The sequence below is a fragment of the Chrysochloris asiatica genome, unplaced genomic scaffold, assembly GCF_000296735.1.
Source record: "Chrysochloris asiatica unplaced genomic scaffold, ChrAsi1.0 scaffold00041, whole genome shotgun sequence".
NCBI classification, from domain to species: Eukaryota; Metazoa; Chordata; class Mammalia; order Afrosoricida; family Chrysochloridae; genus Chrysochloris; species Chrysochloris asiatica.
The window spans coordinates 4237411-4260743 of record NW_006408559.1 but is presented as its reverse complement, the minus strand read 5'-3'; the positions used below and the strand labels follow the sequence as shown (position 1 = coordinate 4260743).

The 23333-nt window shown below is 40.7% G+C and overlaps 1 protein-coding gene across 1 annotated transcript in view; it reads right to left on the bottom strand.

Annotated features, from left to right (window-relative positions):
- Nucleotides 1–383: 383 nt before the first annotated feature.
- MKLN1 (muskelin 1, intracellular mediator containing kelch motifs) overlaps nt 384–23333 on the bottom strand; it is a 194754-nt gene continuing 171804 nt past the window's right edge. Inside the window, exons 13-18 of the mRNA XM_006861143.1 lie at nt 21186–21333; nt 19586–19700; nt 16391–16530; nt 11147–11249; nt 8680–8734; nt 384–748 (exon numbers count right to left, since the gene is read on the bottom strand). Coding sequence (XP_006861205.1) covers nt 627–748; nt 8680–8734; nt 11147–11249; nt 16391–16530; nt 19586–19700; nt 21186–21333 — 683 coding nt within the window. The 3' untranslated portion in view covers nt 384–626. The remainder of the gene's footprint in view (nt 749–8679; nt 8735–11146; nt 11250–16390; nt 16531–19585; nt 19701–21185; nt 21334–23333) is intronic.

Below are 23333 nucleotides of genomic sequence, written 5' to 3'. Positions count from 1 at the left end.
TAGTTTTCAGTTCTATGGCAAGTGCAGTTGTAAGCCCTCTATAGCCTGCCTGTGGTTTAACTCACTACTACAAGATGCAAGTTACCAAAGACACACACGTCACCGTAACATACGTCATGCCCTACAGAACTACAGACCTGCTAAGAACCAACAGCGGTGCAACGTGAGGTACTCTGAAATGGAAGGGGAGAGGAAGAATGAAGAAAGGCTAAACAACCCAACAACAGCAAATTCCAAAATTCTTGTATCTCAGAGTCTGTCAGCGGTGCCTATTTCTCCCAGTTAGAAAAACATAAGGAAAATCAAAATCAGAAAAGGGGAAACTGTCTGAATATTTTCTCTTTTATACTCATTAATTCCTAAATGTTAAAATGAGAAAAAAGTATCTATATTTAAATGGAAAGTATACCAATTTCACTTTATTAGCCTAGTTTAGGAATGGGGTGAGGAGAAGGGGGTTGAGGTCGGGTGTGGAGGACACGGGGTAAAACGTGATGGTAACGATCCCAGGAGAACTCGGCTGAGCTCCTCACTCGCTGCCGCCTGACTGCTGGCCAAGGCAGTTGCAATCCAAAAGACCCAAAGCAGACTTCAGCTATTCACTCCTGTGTCCAGCGGCTCTTCAGTTACAGTGTGACCAGGTCCACCAGGTTGCCTTTAGGAGGGGTCATGCTATCAGGAAAGAAATTTACTAAGGTGTCAAAGAGCTGAGTTCTTTGAGCATAGGTGTGATCCACATCCGAAAACCCTAGTGAGGAGAGATACAAAGAAACTCATCCATGGAGTTGAAAATGCAACATGTAACATAAAAAGCTAGTTGTGAAAAAGAGCAATGCGTAATGGAAAACTCCACACCAAACTAAAGGCAGCTAGTATGGGTTCTGATCCCAGTTCTGCCATCTGGCCATGGGGATCTTACCCAAGTTACACAACCTTTCTTGGAACTGTGTCTTTAGCTGTAAATGTGTGACAATCCTGTTTATTCCTAGGGTTATCTTGCAGCTTAACTACAACGGCATGAAAAGCGCCCCCAGAAGAAGTGGCACTTTGGTCACTAAATTACAGGGCTTTCCCTAGCTTTCCTTACAAGTGTTGTCCTCTAGAGGCCACTGAGGAAATATCACTCTTTTCTGACTTTAATGCTTCTGACCAATTAAAATATTTCCTCAAAATGAAAGAATCTTTACAAAGAGACCCTGAGCTGGAAGTGGTCTCAGAGAACTGAAACAGAGATGGCTGAAGAAAAGAAATGCATTTCCAGTATGGAGACCCGAGTCTGGTACACAGTCAATACCAACAGCTAGGGGCCTAAGTGCTGGGCTCTCACCAGGGGGACACTGTGTGAGAAACAGAGCAATGAACCACTTTGATCAAGATGAACATTAGAAACACACAGCGATCTCAAAGATGATTTAAAAGGACTTTTCCTCCTTTAACTGCTATTTAAACATTTAATTTTCAAGTTCACTGTTGCAAAGGATTATTCTGAGATGCCTCTTTCCTTTGGTCAGCTGCTACACTGATCCCAGCTACTTCAAATTTCTTACGAACGTCTGAGGTACATAAATGAGAAGATGCATACACTAGTCTTTTGCCGTGCCCTATCACCAAGGATAACTGAACACGCCATTTCTGAGTGTCATTAAAAACAGAACCAGAGCCATACAAAGTTATATATGCCATGATGCTCAGTGAAGACGAACTCAATTTTCACTCAACTTAGAATTGTTTTAGATTCAATCTGCTTTTTAATCTTGCAAAGAACTAGAACAAAACATTGTCAAGGATACCACTTTCTTGGAAGCAAAATAAACAATGCCTCAGGAAAGGTACATTCCTTTCTTTATTTTTCAAAAATTTTATTATTATTTTAAATAAGTTTGAGAACAAATGCTTACTCCTTTGAGCTGTGTTTAAGATTTAGCAAAGCCTACTGACTCCTGGTGTGGCACTGTAGGATCAGCACGGGACGGCCAACCATAAGGTTGGAAGTTCAAACCCACCTGCTGCTCTTCGGAAACCCTATACAGGGTTGCTATGAGTGATAACTGACTCGACATTTAACAACAACAACAACTATTTAACATCATAAAAAGCAATGGAGGAAAATACTGTACGATGCTAACAAAGGTTAACTGTAAATGGTAGAATTATAAGTATTATTTTTTCCAATTTCATACTTTTCTAAGTTTCCTAAATAGCTTTGTTTTCAACTTTTCATTTTGCAAATTTCAAATCCACAGAAAACTTTTAAGTACAATAAACACTCATATAACCTTCACCTAGATTCATCGCTTATTAACGAATTTGCCACAGAAATCCTCATTCCTCCCTCCATCTTCCTGCCCACCCATTCATCCATCCACCACCATCCAGCTCAATCATGTTTTCGTGGAACGATTCAAAAGTAAACTATAGACATCTTCACCCCCAAATACTTGGAGCTCATTTCCCCTAACAAGAATGCCCACTTAGAAATCACTTTATAATTATTAAATTCAGAAAATGTCAACATTTTTGGGTATTCCAACATTCTTTATCATTTCCCCCATGAATCTCAATGCAATCTAAGACCACACGCTGCATTAGCTACCGTGTCTCTTTAGTCTAAAACAGTTTCTCAGCCTTTGTCTTATGATACTGTAAGTTTCGAAGTGTCCAGAGCAGCTGTGCAGTCGAATGTGCTTGGACTGGTTTGTTTCCTCACAAGCACACCCTGCTTACAGAGTTTCAGTAAGAATACTGCGTAAAGGACACTGTGTCTTCCTCAGTGCATCTCCTCAGGAGGCGTGGGCATCAGACTGTCCCTTACCAATGGTGGCAATGAACGTGGATGTACATGCCCCGTTTCTCCTCTACAAAGGTGCCCTCTTCCATCTTCGTAAGTCACCTACCACTGGTACAGCGGCTGAGATGGTAACTGCTCTGTTTCCCCAGCAGACCTGCACAAAGTGCTTTTGACACAGATAAGTCATTCCTGGCTGAAAGGATTATTATAAATAATGGTGATTTCATAACTCTTCCATTCCATATCCGTGCACTAGCTGGTGCGCTGCTATAAAGAACATTTTCTCTTCCTCCCATTTTATTTACTTGTTTGCATCAGAAGGCGGCCATGGATTCATTTTTCGTTTAATGTGTTATATTAATCATTTCTTGTCATTTTCCTGCTGATACTCACACTGTCCCTGAGTTGCCCAGTGAGAACTCCTCAGATGACCTCTGTGTCCTTTGGAAGTGCCCCTGGTAGATCTGAAGTACTTCTTACTCTCTGGCACAGCTCTCCTTGGCAGAGCGCTAGAAGACCCACTGGCCCAAGGGGTCCCGGCTCCCCTCAGCAGAGTGGCATTACAAACTATCAAGAGTGGTACTTGTTTGTAGCAGTAGTGCGGAGTTCATCTCTCACACACACTTCCTCATGAAGTCCAGAGTTCACACTGTCACTGCTCATTTCAATTAAAATCCTCCTCTTAGCCCATATTCCATGTCTAGCTCTGACTCTGGATCATTTTATTTACTCATTTGCTCAACATAAAATAAATTAAAAAACAAGTTTCAGAATCAGTATAGCCACAAAAAAACTCTTAAAATGTCTGTGTTCTTCTTGTTTTTAGAATGTATCCAACTGAGGGTATATATTCAAAACATGGTATTCAAAAAGGTTTTGTTCTTTTACCTACTGTGTGGTTGGCTATGTTACCAATTTGATGAGCAAGTCTGTTTACATTCGTCTTGAGGGCTTTTCCGCCATTATGATTTTCTAAATCTGGAACTTTCATGCTGTGTTATACTTTAAAAGAGAGGACAGTGATTCTGTGGGAATGTATACTATAATAAATCAAGAAACGGGAGCGCATGAAACACAGATTCCTACTATTGTGCTAGATACTTTACAGATGACACCACTAAGATTAGAGAAATTCAGTTATTTAATAACGTTTAGAAACTCACATCGGCTGCGTCCATTTTCTCGGATGCTAGGCCATCATACATCCACTTTTTTTCTCATGAAAAGAGTCAGGAGTTCATGCTAATTCCACAGAGTGGCCTCACAGCTCATTAGCGGGGTGGAATGCATGCTCCTTTACCCCTATTAACAAGTACTCACTGAGCAGCACCAGGTGATTTGCAGGAGACGTGCTAGACAAGCTCACTGACACTCAGTTTACTAATGAGGAAAGGGAAATTAATAACCATCATCAGAAAAATGGTTAAACGGTACACACACAGGCATGTGCACATAGGTGTGTGTGTGTGTGCCGTCAACTATATTTTATACACAGGCAGCTATGTGCACATGCCTGTGTGTGTGCCGTCAAACTGCAGACACAGCAGATACAGCTCTACCTAAAGGCAGGGAATGGAGACCAAAGGAAGTCCTTCAAGGAGAATATTAACTTTGATCTGTATTCAAAGGTTTTTTTCTAAGCACATTTTTAAAAGGGGGCAGAAATGCAGAAATGTATCCAGAGTACCCTTAATACAGGATTACTTAAATGTCTGAGCTAGGACAAAAAGACTGCATTGATTCTAAACCCTCATGTTCCTCATCATTAAATGATCCCTGTTTCCATTGTATAATGAAGTGAGGAAAGGAGCTCTGGTAGCGTAGTGGTTACGAATCGGGCTGCGAACCTTAAGGTCAGCGGTTCGAAACTACCAGCCGCTCCGCGGGAGAAAGATGAGGCTTTCTACTCCCGTAAAGATTTACACCCTCGGAAACCCTGTACTGGGTCGCTATGGGTCGGACCCGACTCGATGGCACTTAACAACAACAACAACAATGAAGTGAGGAACTAATTGCTCAGAGCAGTGGAGTTTAGGAACGCTCAGGACAGTTGTTGTTGTACTGTTAGGTGTCACTGAGTGAGTCAGTTTCAGCTCATAGCAACCAGAGGTACCCTGTCCAGTCTTGTCATCCTCATAATTGTTTCTATGTTTCAGTCTCTGTGATGTGCCATCTTACTGAGTGTCTTCCTCTTACATAGGGACTTTATCAACGATAGCATGTTCAAAGTACATGAGACGAAGTCTCGCCATCCTAGCTTCTAATAAGCATTCTGGCTATACTTTAAAGATTCATTTGTTTTTCTGGCATTCAATAATATAGTCAATATTCTTTAATTTAAAGGTATCAATTCCTCTTTTAGTTCTCCTTATTCACTGTCCAGTTTTTACATGCATATAAGGCCATTGAGAGTACCAAGGCTTGGGACAGGCAAACCTTAGTTCTCAAAGTGACACCTTTGTTCTTTAACACTTTAAAGAGGTCTTGTGCAGCAGATTTGCCCAATGAAATAAATCATTTAATTTCCTGACTGCTGCTTCCATGGATATTGATTGTGAATCCAAGTAAAATGCAATCCTTAACAACTTCATCTTTTCTCCATTTATCATGAGGGTGCTTACTGATCCTTCTGTGATGATTTCTGTTTTCTTTATATGAAGACTATAGTCTCTAATTATTCATAAGTAAAAGTCAAGTCCTCTTCACTTCCAGGAAACAAGGTTATGTCATCTGTAAGTTGCAGATTGATAAAACCTTCCTCCAGTACTGATGCTGCATTCTTCATACAGCCCAGCTTCTCAGATAATTCGCTCAGAATACACATCAAATAAGTATGGTGAAAGAATACAACCCTGACTATAAATCACATAGTATTCACTTGTTTTCTTTGAATGACTATCTTTTGGTTTATGTACATTGGTCTAGGTTTCTCATGAGAACAATTAAGTATTATGGAAGTCCCATACTTTGTATGTAATGTTACACATAGTTTGTTAAGATCCACACAGTTGAATGCCTTTGCATAGTTAAAAAAAACAGCTGAACATCTTTCTGGAATTATCTGCTTATAAACAAGATTCATCTGACATCAGCAATGATTCCCTTGTTCCACCCTCCTCTTCTGAATCGGGTTTAAATTTCTAGCAGTTCCTTGTTAATGCACTACTACTATATCCATTTTTAAACTATTTTCAGCAAAATTTTACTTGCATGTGATATTAATGATATTGTCTGATAATTTCTGAATATGGTTGGATCACCTTTTGTTGGAAATGGGCACAAATACAGACCTCTTCCAGTCAGTTGTGAGAGGTAGCTCTTTCAAATTCCTTGGCATAGATAAGTGTTGTGTTGCATATCCGTTTGTTGAAACACCTCAATTTGTCTTCGTCAGTTCCCGGAGCCTGGCTTTTGCCAATGCCTTCAGTGCAGCTTGGACTTCTTCCTTCAATATCAAAGGTTCTTGATCATCATACGCTATATCCTGAAATGGATGAACACTGATCAATTCTTTTTGATACAGTGACTCGGTGTATTCCTTCCATCTTCTTTTGACGACTACAGTTTTCAGTGTTTTGCCATAGAATCCTTCAATATTACAACTTTTTCTTCACTTCTTTTCTTTTGAGAAACACTGAGTGTGTTCTTTTCTTTTGGGTTTCTAACTCCAGGTCTTCGCGCATACATTCCATTATAAATCTCTACTGTTTTCTCAACCTGCCCTGTGGAATCTTCTGTACAGCTCTTTTACTTCACTGTTTCTTCTATGCATTTTAGCTACTCTACATTCAAAAGCCAGATTCAGAGCTTCCTCTGGCATTCATTTAGGTCTTTTCTTTCTTCCCTGTCTTTTTAACGACCTTTTGCTTTTTTCACGTTTGATGTCATCCCAGAACTCATCTGGTCTTTGGTCATTAGTGTTGAATGTATCTAATCTATTCTTGTGATGGTCTTTTGATTCAGGTGGGATCTACGCAAGGTTGTGTTTTGGTTCTTTTGAACTTGTTTTAATACTGCTCAGCTTCAAACTGAACTTGCGTATGAGCAACTGATGCTTGGTCCTGCAGTACAGACTACAGCATAGAACCCTCTGGGGTGATTCAACTTTCATTACTGGGTTCTAGGAGTTCAAGACCGACTTGAAGGCACCTGACAACAACAAGAGCTTAATATAGGTTGGATTAATTGGGAAGAGAGTCAGTCAGATAGTTTGATTAAGGTTATTTTTATTTTTTTTATTTATTTAAAGAATGAAATAATTCAATCCACCAATATAATGAAAAGTTTGAGAAATAATCCATCTGATTTCAACTCTAAGTGGGGTGATGGTCAGAGAATCTGACAGAAGGCGGATGAGAACAAGACAGGAGTTGTAAACAGGCATGGCGCCTTATACACAGTTTCTGTTTATAGCAACGTATGCAGTTTCTCCTGACTCCAATTCACACTCAAATGAACACACAACGGAACTGACTCTTCATCCAAATTCACAAATGTTCTGACTCCATTAGGAAGGAGGTACTAATCATAGCATCCTGTAAAGTACCCAGTGGTTTTCATAATTACTACCCTTAATGAAGTCTCAATAATTTCCGGTAAGTATTTTCACTATCTCCACTTTATACACTGATGATCTGGAAGGTGAGGTGACTTAAAATTAGTAAATGGCAGAGCTGGTCACTGAATCTAGATTTGCATTTCAGCCAGGACACTAACTTCTAACTTCTTAACCACTAAGCTATCCTTATACTGCCTCCTTCTGACAAGACAGAAAAACTTCCCCATCATAGAGTTCCCTTTTTGTGCTTTTCTCTTGTTTGTTTGAATTTATTTAGAATCCAAGTAAAACAAACAGTTCTTAGAGGCCAGAGGTCACAAAGACTCATCGTGGAGAAACAGGGAAAGGCTCCAAAGAACAATGCTTCTCTTTCCCAGCCAACGAGAAGCACCTACGACCTGTTTTCCTTTTCCTCCTCTGAAGTACAGGTCACATTTAAGAGACAATAATGGAAGAAATGAAACTGATATCCCAAAGTGTTCTTTTATTTCAAAGATAAAAGAGTAGTCTGTAAGCTACACACACTGGACAATGTCAGTGTCACTGCTCACTTCTAAGACAAATCATAACAGCACTGGCATCAGTGGGGTTAATATGAATTCACCGTGTGGCATTTTATAATGACAAGAGGAATGCTGGAAATTCCTAAAGTTCAAAAGACCTTGCTGAACAGTGGAAGTTACCAATGAGCTATGCTGACAGAAAGTTCTTGACTGTAACTCAGGGTCCTGGAACTTGAACCCCTTCGTTTACTCCAGGACATCTGACGGTCTTCAAGAATTCATCAATAGTACGTGAGATCACTACCAAATGAAGACAGTACCCATATCTCAGGTGTCTGAGAAACACCGAAGTTTTACTTAGAACTTAGCCAAACAATTAAGATACCAACACACAGTCTCATTTTCTGGAAAGAAAGAGATAATTCATTTTCTCTGCTCTCAAAACATTTATTCCATTGCCTGCTCCATCATCATTCTCTTAACAACATCAATTCGAAAAACGAGAGGAAAACCATTCAATTCACAAACATCATCTCACCATAGTGGAGCTAGGGTTCCAGAGCAATGCTATACAAATTCATTGTTTCTACTGTTGTCTGTTAGCATACGCGCACTGTGAGTGATATCTCACAGGAACTGCAGAAACAATCTGTGAACTAGCGCCTGGTGCTCAGAACAAAGCCTCGCAGCAGGCGTTCAGAACTGTGCCACCGTGAAACGTACTCCTTTTGTTTGGTGGATGAACATCTCATCTGATGTTTCATTTAAAAGAAAAGAAAATCCAATCTCCCAAATTATAACACATCTGTCTGGGCAAGTACACTGCTTACCTAGAGCAGAAAAGTCGGAACCAGATTTGAAGAGCGCTGAAGCTAGGAGCTGAAACTGTAAAAGAAAAACACAGACACAAATTAGCTCGCAGAGTACACTGGAGAAAAATGGCACCTGTAACTTGGAGCATCTTTTAGCCGTTGTCTAACGCTGCAAATGCATAGATAGCACAGGTCTAGTCGCTAAGTAAGAGAAGAACAATCACACATTTTCACTTAAGAATCTACTCCCCTTCCTATTGCTTTTGTTGTTAAGTGCTGTTGAGTTAGTTCTGACCCACAGCGACCCTGAATAGGGTTTTGGAGGAATGGCTGATGAGCTTGAACCACTGACCTTGCAACTTTGCAGTCCAGCCCATTAACCCGCAGGACTCCTATTGGACAACTATTAGCATTTCCCCGAGACTGCACAAAATCCTGGAATTACTCTGCTTGTTAAATTATTAAAGTATGTATTCATTAAGAAACAACAGATCACTTGGTCAATAGAAAAGCACTCATTTAGGAATCGGTTACCTATACTCAGAGCCTGTAACATTATTCTTGAGTTTTTAGTATATACACACTTTAACTTCCAAAACTGAACATGCACGCTGTGGAGCTCCCGATCTGTCGGCTGCGTGAGTCAATGTGGAGAAAAGGCAGCGTTGTCACGTACTGGCCAATCCTAACGTACAGCACAAAGCTCAGGATTTCACAGCCTATGTAATTGTGAAAACTCAAAATGTTGGTTCAATCTCCAGGCTAATCAACTCAATTTAGTGTAAAACAGATCACGTAACTCAACAATGACAAGAAAGAAAGAAAAAAAGACACAAGTATCACAGCACTGGTAAATTTAACAAATTGGTGAAAAATAAATAAATTTTGGAAGAACTATTTTTATATATCTTGAATACCAGTGCTGGAAAAGGCAAGTTAAAAAACAGAGCAAATACTCAGTGGAATTACTTGGCTCTCTCCAAGGCTTGAGAGGCCAGTAAGCTGACCCCTCACAACATATCCTTTATTTCAAGAGTCCTGGTGGAGCACTGTGGGTAAGCACAGGACTGCTAACCTTGCCCAGCCGATCCCTGGAAACCCTATACGGAGTTGGAATCCATGACCCTTAACAACAACAATCACAACATTAATATTTGTAAGCCCTGATTAACAAGGGTCCCTGGAAGGTCAGAAATAGACCAAAGGTTCCAGAAGCAGTGCTGTAGGAAAATCGCTCCACTGTAAGGTTGGTCTGAACCACAGAGTCAGTGGTTCAAGCTCACCAGCTGCTCCTCGGAAGCCCTATGAGTCGGAACCAATTCATCAGCTAAGCAAGAGTTAAAAAAGAAAAAGGGGGAAGTATTAAAAAATCTATATATTTTGGGTATCGGTCCTTTGTCAGACAAATCTACTGCAAATATTGCTTAGTGTGTGGCTTGCTTATTTACTTCTTGATAATGTCTTTGTTGCTGTTAGGTGTCATCGAGTTGGTGCCGACTCATAGAGACCTTATGCACAACAGAACGAAACACTGCCTGATCCCGGGACAACCTCACAATTGTTGCCACGCTTGAGTCCATCGATGCTGCCACTTTCCCAATCCATCTCGCTGGGGGTCTTCCTCTTTTTCTCTGACCCTCCACCTTACCAAACATGATATCCTTCTCCAGCGACTGGTCCCTCCTGACAATATGTCCGAAGTATGGGGGCGAAGTTTGGCCATCCTGGCCTCCAAGGAGCACTCTGGCTGCACTTCTTCCAACACAGATCTGTTGGATCTTTTGGCAGCCCATGGCACTTTTAATATTCTCCTCCAACACCATAACTCAAAGGCATCAATTCTTCTACGGTCTTCCTTATTCACTGTCCAGCTTTCACATGCATATGAGGTTATTGAGAATACCATGGCTTGGGTCAGGCTTACCTCAGTCCTCAAGCTAACATCTTTGCTCTTCAACCCATTAAAAAGGTCTTGTGCAGCAGATCTGCCTAATGCAATACGTTGTTTGATTTCTTGACTGCTGCTTCCGTGAGTGTTGATAGCTGATTCAAGAAGAATAAAGTCCTTGACAACTTCAATCTTTTCTCTGCTGATAAGAATGTTGTTTACTGGTCCAGTGGTGAGGATTTTTTGTTTTCTTGACATTGAGATGCAATCCATACTAAAGGCTAAGGTCTTTGATCTTCATCAGTAAATATTTTAAGTCCTCTTCACTTTCAGCAAGCAAGGTTGTATCATCTGCATATCGCAGGTTTTTAATGAGTCTTCCTTCAATCCTGATGCCACGGTATTTTTCATAGAACCCAGCTTCTCGGATTATTTGCTCAGCAATTAAGTATGGTGAAAGAATTATTAGTGTCATCTAAATTTCTTTTTAAACACCCAAGGGCAAAACCAGCAAACCCAAATTAGGAAACCATTAAGGGGAGAGGTGGGGGGTGGGGGGCAGAGAGCTCAATTTCCAAACTTGATTCCCACTTTTACCTCTTTTGTTTCATCTGGGTCCGAATGATCCACAGTTATATAAAGATCATTTTGTAAGTATTTCAGAGCACTAAGGGGATCCATTTGAGCCTTTTCTTCAAACCTAGAAAACACAGAGAAGAATTGTCTAGAGTTACAAATAAACATGAAAAATGTCCTTCAGACCCAAGGTGGCTTCTGCTGTCTATGAAGAAGCTATTCTGGATCTGTAATAAACGTGTACTTGGGGATTCAGGAGTTAAGAGAGCTGGCACATAACTAAAAAGGATGTGGGGTCTGTGGAGAGGACGCAGTAATGGTACGTGGTCGGGGGTGCGGTGGGGGAGGCTGTCAGAGACTGGGGAAGAGCACTCTCCACTCTGGAACGGGGTTTACCCTTCTCTTCAAACTACAAGCCAGGATCCAATTAGCTACACAACACAGTCACTGTGCTAAATATTTTACATTACAGAGCCACGAAAGACTAGTTGTTGTTAGGTGCCAAAAGAGTAGCAGGGGGCAGTTACTGAGGCTTCCATTCCAAATGAAGAGCTACCATAAACTAGTGGGTTAGACTGCTACAGTGGATTTTCCTATGCAAGTGTTTCCCAGATTCTTTAGAAGCTGACATGAGTAGTCTTAGTGGGTTGCCTTGAGAGCCTAACTGTACGTCTCAATCAGGAAATAATATAACAACAACAACAAAAACAATTGTAGCAACCACTTTATCAAGCATCTGCTAAACATGGTACTCCACTGGGGAATCTGCCACACAAGACCTCTTTAAAGTACTGAAGAGCAAAGTTGTCACTTTGAGGAGTAAGGCGCATCTGGTCCATGCCATGGTATTTTCAACAGCCTCATACTCATGTGAAAGTTGAACAATGAATAAGGCAGATAATAAAAGAATAGATGCATTTGAATTGTAGTGCTGGTGAAGAATACTGACAATAAACATGGGCTGCCAGATGAACAAATAAATCTGTCTTGGAATAAGTACGGCCAGAATGTTCCTTAGAAGCCAGGATAGTGAGACTTCACTTCATGCACCTTGGCCATGTGATCAGGAGGGACCAGTCCCTAGAAAAGGACATCATGCCCAGTAAATTGGAGGGTCATTGAACGAGACAACGACCCCCAAGGAGATGGGTTGACACGGCAGTTGCAACAATGGGCTCAATGTGAGGCTGGCACAGGACTGGGCAGTGGAGAAGGTCGCTATGAGGCAGATCCAACTCAATAGCAGCTACCACCACCACCACCACCAAATATGGCACTAAGTATGCTTATGTATATTTCTTAATTTATCTTCACAATAACTGACAATAGATTTCATCACCATGTTTTTTACATAGTGAGAAACTGAGTTCCGGAACGTTAATAACTTGAGCTCCAAGATGAGTGCAGACCAGAACTAGGTCTATGAGACTGCAAAACTGAAAGGGAAGCAGTGTCTTTTTTTTTTTTTAAATCTATTTGGGGCTATTTATTGATTGAAATAAGATGCTCTTTGGTGGAGCATAATTATACAACAATCTATTTTTAGCACATTGTTATGCTTTTTAGGCTCCCTGGGTGGGGCAAATGGCTACACACTCCACTGCACACACCAAAAGGGTGGTGGTTAAAACCCACCCAGATGTGTCTCAGAAGACATGCCTGGCAACCTGCTTCCATAAAGTCACACATGGGTCAGAACTGACTGGAAGTTAACTGACAACAATACTTCAAAACATTCAGAGAAAGGAAGGAAGAATCAGTTCATTTCCTCTGGGTTTGGCTTTCACAAATGTAAGGGTTGCTCTGCCAACAGACGATTTTCTGTCTTAGACCATTATCTCAGTGGCATGGTACATCAGGCAGAGAACAATAACAAAGTATGAGTCAGTGAGTCAGCAAGAGAGCGGGAGTTAATGACCGTGTAAACAGATCCGGTTCCTGCAGGTTGTTAGGTGCTGTCCAGTGGGTTCTGATTCAGAGCAATCCCAGCAATGACAGAACGAAACCTGTCGTCTTATGCCATCCTCCAAGCTGTTACCTCTAAGCCCCTGTTGTAGCGACGCTACTGCGTCGACCCACCTTGCTGAGAGTCTTCCTTCCAGCTTTTACCAACTATGATGTCCTTCTCCAGGGACTGTTCCCTAATGATAACATGGCCAAAGTACGTGATATGAAATCTCTCCATTGTCACTGCTAAGGAGCATTCCAGCTCTACTTTTTCGGTTGATGTTGTGGCTGTTAAGTGTCGTTGACTCTTTTAGGACAGATATATTCTACTGCTATTTCAAAGGCTGTCTGTCCACAGCTCATTTTTCAGAAGTGATCTGCCTCTCCGTTTTCCTAGCTGCTGTTAGAGTCTAGAAGTTTTGCTGAAACGTACCCACCATGGGTGACCCTACTGGTATTCTAAATACTGGTGGCAACTCTGCCAGCAACACAGAAGGCATTAGAACATGGCAAATTAACTGACATGTGGCAGTCCTGTTTCAGCCAACAGTGCTTCCTGGTCCCCAAAGCAACAGCTACGAACTCTATTAAGGTTTTCCCCCTGCCCCTTCCTGTTCCAGATGATCAACAAGAGTTTGTACACTTCAGTGTAATTAGAGAAGATAACACGGGGACTCCACTGACTGTATCCTATGACACAACTATGGGGGAGGACACATTTCCTAGGCAAAGAACATACTTGTCACCTCCAAATTTATATTTTAACGAGACAAACACTTGTTTCTGTAACAACAACGATATATAAGTCAGCCCAGCAATACAAGGAAAACATCCAAATAATGAAATAGGTGTCCAGCATGAAATTTGAACTAAAAGGACAATTTTCATCAACCCCCCACCCCCAATTCATAGAAACACATTTTCAGCTATTCTCTCAGCAATACAGCAATGGCCCTCAAATTCCTGTAAGACTTTGGGAGAGTAAAAGGTATGAGTACATTTTTCCAGCTGTCTAAAATGGGCCTCTTACTATAAATTCAAATTAGTAATAAATAGGATTCTCTAAACCTAAAAATGGATTTAACTATAGCTTTGTTAGCATTGTTGTTGTTGTTGTTGTTAGATGCCTCGAGTCGGCACCAACCCATAGTGACCTTATGCACAGCAGAACGAAACACTGCCTGATCCTGGGTCAACCTCACTACTGTTGCCACGCTTGAGCCCACTGATGCTGCCACTTTGCACAGCTGTTTCTCTTCATTTTGCATTGTGCCCCATCAGCAAATGAAGGTCCCTGGTATTTATTAAGAAACACATACTTACATAGAATTCCAAAGCCATATGTTACAGATCTGTTGTGGTTCGCTACTCATCTGTCAGTTTGTTGTATGTGGTGGCTCACATGTTGCTGTGATGCCGGAAGCTAGTTCACCAGTACTTTAAATACCAGCAGGGTAAACCATGGTGGACTGGTTTCAGCTGAGTTTCCAAACTAAGACTAGGTAAGAGGGAGAGGTGAACTACTTAAGGATGTTTAGCTAATGAAGGCCTTATGAATAGCAGTGGAACACTGTCAGCACCAGAATACTGAATATTTAAAGACTATGAAGAGCACCCAAAACACCATCAGATATAGTGGCAGGAGATAAGCCTCGCAGGTTGGAACACACTCAAAATACAACTGGGGGGGAGCCGACTCCTCAAATTAAAGTTGACTGTGATGATGTGAATGGAGTAAAGCTTTCAGAACCTTCATTTGGAGATGGGGCACAACTCAAAATGAGGAGAAACATCCACTAATACTCGGAACATGGAATGTACAAAGTATGAATCTAGGAAAACGTGATATGTTGTTATTAAGTGCCAATGAGTTGGTTCCAACTCACAGCAACCCTGTATAGGGTTTCCCAAGAATGACTGATGGGCTTGAACCACCGACCTTGTGGTTCAAACCACTGAGGTCCAGTATTTATCCAACAGTGGCACACCAGAAACACAAATCTATATCTACAGAGAGCTTTTCATGTATGTCATATATACTATATATATATAATAAAAATTATATATGATATATAATACATAAGCTTTTTTTTGTGTGTGTTTATGTTTATGTGTGTATACACACAGTGGCTAAGTGCTGAGATCTGGAAGCAGAACATTCAGGATCAAATCATGACACTGTCATAACCCGGCTGGATAACCAGAGGAAAGTTATATAACCTAGCTAAGCCTTCATTTCTGTCTTTGTAATGCAGTGATAATAATAGTACACATTTTACTGGCTTCCTGTTAGAACAATGTGCAGGCCGAGCACACAACTGCTCCGTAAATGGCAGCTCTTACCATCATTAAGGAGCTCTGCTAGTGCAGCGGTTACGAGTTGGGCTGCTACCCTCAAGGTCAGCAGTTCGAAACTACCAGCTGTTCTACCCCTATAAAGATTTACAGCCTCGGAAACCCTGTGCAGGGTCACTATGATCTGCAACCGATATGCATACAACCACCAACCACCATGACTATCATATCATTAAAGGCTAATTTCCTTCTAAATTCAAAGTTATTACCATCAAACCCTGCCAGGAATTAACAGGACAGATAAACTTCTATATTTATGATTAAGCACTGGTCAGCAATTCAAACCCACCAGCTGCTCCCCAGGAGTGAAAAAAGATAAAACAAGACTTATGGTCTGTCTCCGAAACCCTCAGGAGTTGTACACAGTTCCGTAAGGCTCGAAATCAGAAGTAGCTTGATGGCGGTGGGTTTGGGGTTTTGGGTTCTGGCTACACACAGCAAATGTGACACGGGAACACATATGAAAATGGCTGAGTCTATCATCTTGCACTTAAATGGCAAAGGTAATGATGTGAAACCAACCCCATATTTTGAAGCTGTACTCTACAACATCAAATGCTAGCAACATTACATAGTCAAGAATACCACCAGGCTACGGTTACTAGAAGTCAGGCTGGATTGTCAACTGTCCAGGCTGCTCTAGCTTGCAGTGGTTAGGGTTCCCATTACTCCTAGAAAGGCACATCGCCTTCAAAAAACTTCCATTATTTGAACATTTGCACCATTTCCTACATCAGATCACTTGTTTCGTATGTAAACTTGGCATCATTACATACCTTTATTTCCTAGCTCTCTTTCAAAGCAGGAAGTCAAATAGAACAGGGTACCTACAGAACTTGTGGTAGTCACAACATTTACAATGTCACATCACCAAAGTTCGAAAGAGAAAGGAGGATTTGCAGGCAATACCAGCAAGAATTAACAGTGTCAATTACAACAGTTTTCAGTGGATTATGTTTATACCTGTGTTTTCTTATGAGGTATTTGCAATGCCTCAGTAAATAATCTTTTGATGGTCTACACAACTTCAGTGACCAGAAGTCATCTAGTCTCATCTTTGGAGAACAGGATTTTCCTGGATTGCCACCAAATAAATAATGAACCTATTGAAAGACAAAACAAGCCAGATTTTAAAAATACACGCATGCTCAAGAAATTCCAGAAGACATAGTTACATTTCTTCATTTTGGCTGTTGTTATACGCCATCAAGTCAGGTCCAACTCATAGCAACCCTGCAAAGGGTTTCCATGAAGCAGCTGGTGGGTTTGAACCACCAACCTTGTAGTTAGCAAGCCAGTGTTTATCCTACAGCGCCATACCAGAACTCTTTCACTTTGATAATATTGACTAAAATGTAATTTCCTTAGACTGATTCATATACAAAATGAAAAGAGCATTACATTTTTACCAAAGAGTGATCTAGATTTTTCTCAAGTTTCCATTTTACTTTCAGTCCTCAGGGCTACTTCCTTAAGCACATTTTGTACTCACGTGGGCTGCATCTCCTCAATTGTAGACACAATGCAGAAAGGAATGACCTTGAGGAGCTAGTCCAGGATACAGAGTCCGCTGAGGACAACACCTAACGGGGACTGCCACAGTCAAGCACAAGCTGACCACAGTAACATGGTTATTAACCAAAAAATGCTGATGTATGTGCTAAAGCACTAAAGGTCAGCAGTAAGCTGTTGTTTAATTTAAACATCCTAATTTTGCTTTATCTAAAATGCCAAATACTAAACGCACATATAATTTGTAAAATAACTTTAAAAACATTATTCTATTATTCAATTAGTTCTAAAAAAGAAATGCAAGGGGGATGTGAGGATTTTGTTGTTATATTCTAATTGAAGGTCCATATAAATTATTAATTACTGTTTTAACAATATTCTCTACTTATATAAACCATGGCAGCACTTCCTGAAATGTGAAAAGATTTATAACCAGTGGCGTGTAGACAACAGAGAAATTATTTCTAACCTGCAGATGGCAGTTCACTTATTCTTTAACATGGAGACACTAAGAGAAATGATTTTTATTCACTTCTATGGTATCTTTGGATCCCTGGTGTGGCACTCTATAATAAGCACTGGACTGGTAATCACAAGGTTTGCAGTTCAAATCCACCAACCGCTCTAAGAAACCCTATACAGGGTTGCTATGAATCAGGCCTGACTCCACAGCACAAAACAATAACAACAATGGTATCTACCTACAGATTTCAAGCAATATGGTGTAGAATATAAATGATCTAAGGCCTAAACTTAGGTGCTATAGGCTCAGCACTGGACTGTGAACCACAAGTCAGCAGGAAAAACCCACCAGCTGCTCCTTGTAAGCCTGGTACAGGACTGCTATGAGTTGGAACCAACTTGATGGCACGTGACAACAACGGAAAATATAAGACTCCTGGTGGCTCAGTGGTTAAGTGCTCAGCTGCTAACCAAAACGAGGGTGGTTTGAACCCATCAGTAGCTCCGTGCTCCTGGAAGAAGAGCTGAGGTGACATGCTCCTATAAGGATCACAGCCCTGAGTCTCCGTGGGGAGCTTCTACTCTGTCACACACAGCTGCTATGAGCTGGTATAGACTCGACGACACACACCACCACCAATGACAGAAAAGATACGTCACTAATACTTAGGGAAAAGACAGACTAAAAAAATCACAGAAATAGCAAAATCTAAAACCAGGAGATTCTATGTGGATAAGCACTTGACCTCAAGGTCGGTTTGAACCACAAGGCGGCGGTTCAAACCTACCAACTGCTCTTCGGAAACCCTATACAGGGTCACTGTGAGTTGGAACCAACTTGACAGCACTTAAAAGTAGTAACAACTAGGGGGCGAGTTCGTACATGCATGGATTTATTCCAAACAAAGTGTGTTTAGACATGTCTCTGCCATCAGTGGATGGCTGCAGACGAGTTCTCTCAGTAATGAGTGTGTACTTCGTCTCCTGAGGGGTCTTTCAAACCAAAGGTCCATCATCAAACAGTGGCTTCTGAGGGGATCTGCTGGGTCAGTGCAAGTCAAGGCCAAGAAAGAGGTCAATGCAAAAGGTTATGGCGACTGTTATTTTGAACTCCAAAGGGATAATCTTGACAGATTTTCTTGAAGGACACAGGACAATTACAGGGGCTTATGTATTACGAATTGGGCTGCGAAACACAAGGTCAGCAGTTCAAAACTACCAGCTATTCAGCGGGAGAAAGATGAGGCTTTCTGCTCCCGTAAAGATTGACAGCCTCGGAAACCCTGTACAGGGTCCCTATGAGTCGGAACCGACTCCACGGCACACAACAACAACAATAACATTAGGAAGAAGTTTTAAGAAAATGAAAAACTACATTGGTGAGCAAGAAGCCAGGGAAGTTGCCCCGAGGACATATTTCTATCATTCTTCATGGGAATTTCCTTGAGAAACCTCACCTCATGCACCCTACAGCCCTGATCTTGCCTCTTCAGACTTCTTTTTGATCCCCAAACTCAAAGACTATTTAAAAGGAACATGACTGGAGTTTCTCAGTGATACCGAAAGTGCTGTTTTGATGTGGTGTACACTGAAGAGCACAGAGTTCTGAGGGGGAGGGCTGTTGTTAGGTACCGTCAAGTCAGTTCCATCTCAGGGCAGCCCTGTGCAAACAGAATGGAACACCACACCATCCTAGCAACTGGGGAAAGGCTAGCGAGATGCTCATACCACCCTTGTTTTGGTTAGCAGTATACACACCTAGATGGAAGATATGTTGAGAAATGACAGCTTCACATTTCGCTATTTATGTTTAACAAGGATTTAAGGATGATTTTGTAGCAATACTTTTTGATTCACTCCCCTCTACCCATTCCTCTTTATATCAAGGGAACAAGCCACCCAAGTGTTAAAAACTATACTCTTTTAATCACATATTCATGCTATAGAAATAACCCGTTATTCTATGTGTCCATTGCAGCTAAGAAACACCCATTGTTTTTCTAAAACCAAAGAGTGACAGGACTCAAACTATGCAGAATGTCTATTGCCCTAAGGAATCTTAGGGAGAAGTTGGTACTGAGCGCCTATTATGTAGTATAAGTTTGTATTCCATTTCACTTAAAAACAATCATTCTTTCAGAATGTACACCATGGAAAGCGTGCAGGCAAGCATATTTAATATACCTTGTGCAACTCATCATATACAAGCTGGTGGGCAAACCGTGGACATGGCTCTTCCTCCTGTAGACTTTTACTGGGGTTTTCCTTTGCAGCTTGATCATTCTTATATACACAAGACCTGCAAGACATTTCTTTTAAGGCATTTTACTTCAGAAAATTAGGAACAAGCATAATGCAAATTGTAGTAGGCAAATGAATTGCACGTCTAATTACCAACAGAGAAAATCAGTGAATCTATTCAACATCAAATCCTAAAGTTTGAGTGACCCTCATAGAACAATCTCATTTGTTAGAACTGAGTTCTAAAGTTCATTTAACCAATCAAACTTCCTCGGTCCAATGCTTATTAGTGGTTCCCAGGGGTGGATGAGGAGTCCTGGTGTGGCGCTGTGGTTAATGCGCTGGACTGCAAGGTCAGTTTGAACCCCGAGGTCGGCAGTTCAACCTCACCAGCTGCTCCTCAGAAAGCCTATACAGGGTCACTATGATCTGGAACTAACTCAACAGCGATTAACAACAACAAGGGGTGGATAAAGAGAATGGAAAAATAAAGGTACACAAAGTATAGGAGGACTGAGCTTATGTTTAGGATGAATAAAAAAATGGAAATGGATAATGGTGGTAAACATAATGTCATTGAAATATACACGTGACAAATGTTGAAATGAGCACTATTTTCCTTACATACATGTTTACCACTATATTGCTGGGAGTGTGGTGGCTCCATCTGGTTAGTGCTGGACTATGAATCACAAGGTCCAGGGTTCAAGTCCACCAGCCACTCCACAGGAGAAAGATGGGACTTTCTGTTCCCATGAAAATGTAAAGCCTCAGAAACCCTATACAAAGGGTTGCTAGGAGTTGGAGCCAACTCAACAGCACTTAACAGCAACCCAGTAATACACTGCTCCACAGAGTCACAATAAACATTAGCATATCAAAAGCTTTCAGATGCTGTACGGTAAAGCCCTGTTTACCCAGAAGTTCCCTAGTTCAGAAGGCAAGGTCGACTGCTATCCTCTAGGAATGGTGCTCCTGGAACACATTTTAGGAAACGCTGCTCTAGTCAACCAACTTCATTTGATAAAAGCCAATACTAGGGAATTTTGGGGAGTGCTATGGCTCCATGGCATAAGCACTAGAGTGAAAAACAGTAAATCTGTTCACACCAAAGGTCAGCAGGCTGAGTACCGCAGCAGTTCTGCAAGACAAAGATGAGGATTTATACTCCTGCAAAGACGTTAGCCTGGGAAATCTTACGCAGAGTCACTATGAGTTGGAACCAACTCGATGGTACTCAACAATAGGGATGGTTTTTAAAAAACTGTTTGCAAATTCACACATCTACCTGATAGCCAGACCTAGACCATAAGACAATTGTCTTGACTCCCAGGCCAGGAACAATCTCCTAATAGAGTAGTTCAGAGTAAGATTAATTCAGTGAATGTCATCGTATATGTACATTGATATTGGCCATTTTATTCCCAAATTTTGAATTTAAAATGTGCACCACATATTTCTTCATTTCTCTCTTCTTTTAATAAACCAACAACCTTAAATAAATGCTATACTGGGATTCCAGTATAGGCAAAGAGTTTCTTACCAACTATTCCTCACAATGTCATAAATCCAGAACGAATTTCTGACATTCTCTTCCCTCTTCTCCTTGTCTTTGCTGAGTCCAGATAAGACATGTATTTCATTCAGTTCTGGATCAATGGTTGCTCTCTGTGTGAATCCTGTCATTGGAACTACACATTGCAAGAGAAAAATAAGATGACAATAGTCACATCAGATAACAGATTACTATACTTACTCTGTAATGACTAACACAGCCTTACCTTTCTCTACTTTTATACACAGTACTTTATCTTCTAACACATCACATAACCTTTAATGTAAGTGCCATGGCAGCAGCTGTTTGGGTCACGATTTTATTCCCAGTGCCTAGAAGAGCACCTGATGCACAGCTACTCAACTATTGACTGAAAGCAGAAATGAATGCTAGCTATCAGAATAAAGCTAAAGGGAGGGACTGAGGAGAAGGAGGAATGCAATGCAGTAATTTTTATATGTTACAGGAAAGCGTAATCATTAATTTATTATTTTTTTTGGCTGGCTCGAATTTAATAGTAGAGGCAAACTATTTACATCTTGACCTGGAAAACTAAATCTGTGATGGAAGTGAAACACAGTTTCTTGAATAAGGTCAGGGTCACTTTAAACATCTGTTCATGGCATACAACCACAAAATGACACCATTTACAAGAGAAAAAAATGTAACACATTTTACGGTATAGTATGCCATTATTCTCTTTTCCTTTTATTACAAAAACTATACATTTTTATTACTAGAAACCATACATTTCTCTTTTCTTTGATCTCTGAGATCACATAAGCCGTTTATCTGAATAATGTTGATTTTTGCTTCCAGCTATGTATTTAAATTACAGATATTTTTAACAGCTTCATTGAGACAAACAATTCACACCATAAAGATTTCCCTTTTAAAGTATACTTTTTGTTAAGTGCTGTAAAGTCATAGTAATCCTGTGTAGGGTTTCCAGGACCAGTCCAGTGCTTATCCGACAACACCACATCAGGATTCCTTAAACTATGCAGTTCAGTGGCTTTTAATACATTCACAATTGCAAAACCATCAGCACAATTTAATTTTAAGACACTTTCTTCATCCTCCAAATACATCCCATATCCAGTACCAGTCACTTCCCATCCCTTCTCCCAGCCCACACTCCCAGGAAACGAATCCACCCTATGTCTGGACTGATTTGCCTAGGCTGGCTATGTCATCTAAACGGAATCTTACACTAAGTGGTCTTTTGTGATTATTTTTATCGTGAAGTACAAGTCCACAATGTGCACACACCACAAGTTTTTATCCACTCATCAGTTGATAGGCATTGGCATCATTTCTACTTTTAGGCTAGTATGAACATTGCTGCTACAAACATCTGTGTAGGAGCTTCTGCATGGACATAGGTTTTCATTTCTCTTGGATATATACCCAGGAGGGAACTGCTAGGCCATACAATCACTTTACAGTTAGCAATGTGAGGAAGTGCCAAACCATTTTCCAAAAGGGCTATATAGTTTTACATGCCCACCCTCAATAAGTGAGAGTTCAAATTTCTCTACATCCCCATCAACACCAGCTGCTGCCTTTTTTTTTTTATAGTCATCTTATAGTAAGTGAAGTGGTATCTCATAGTGGTTTTTATTGGCAATGACCAAAACAATGAGCAACAACAACAACAACCTCAAATGTGCTTCATCAAAGCGAAACATTTTTGTAGAGCAGGGATTTTATCAAGAAAATGAAGAGACAGCCTACAGAACAGGAGAAAATATTTGGTAACCACTTATCTGATACGGGTTTAAAAGTCAAACTGCATAAAGAATTCCTACAACTCAATAACAAAGATACAAACAGCCCAGTCCAACAATGGGCAACAACTTGGACAGACATTTCTCCAAAGAAGATATAGCCAAATGGCTAATAGGCAACGAAAAAATGCTTAAAGTCCTTACTTGTAAGAGAAATGCAAATAATCACCACTATGAGATATGTACCAAAAGGAAATGGTTAATGTTCAACCATTTTAAGAGATAACATATGAACAAGAGCCAATGATACACAGAGAGGAAGTCCAAAGTGCATTGAAAGAAGTGGCAAAGAACAAGGCACCAGGAATTGATGGGATAAAAATTGAAATCTTTCAGGAAAGTGAGG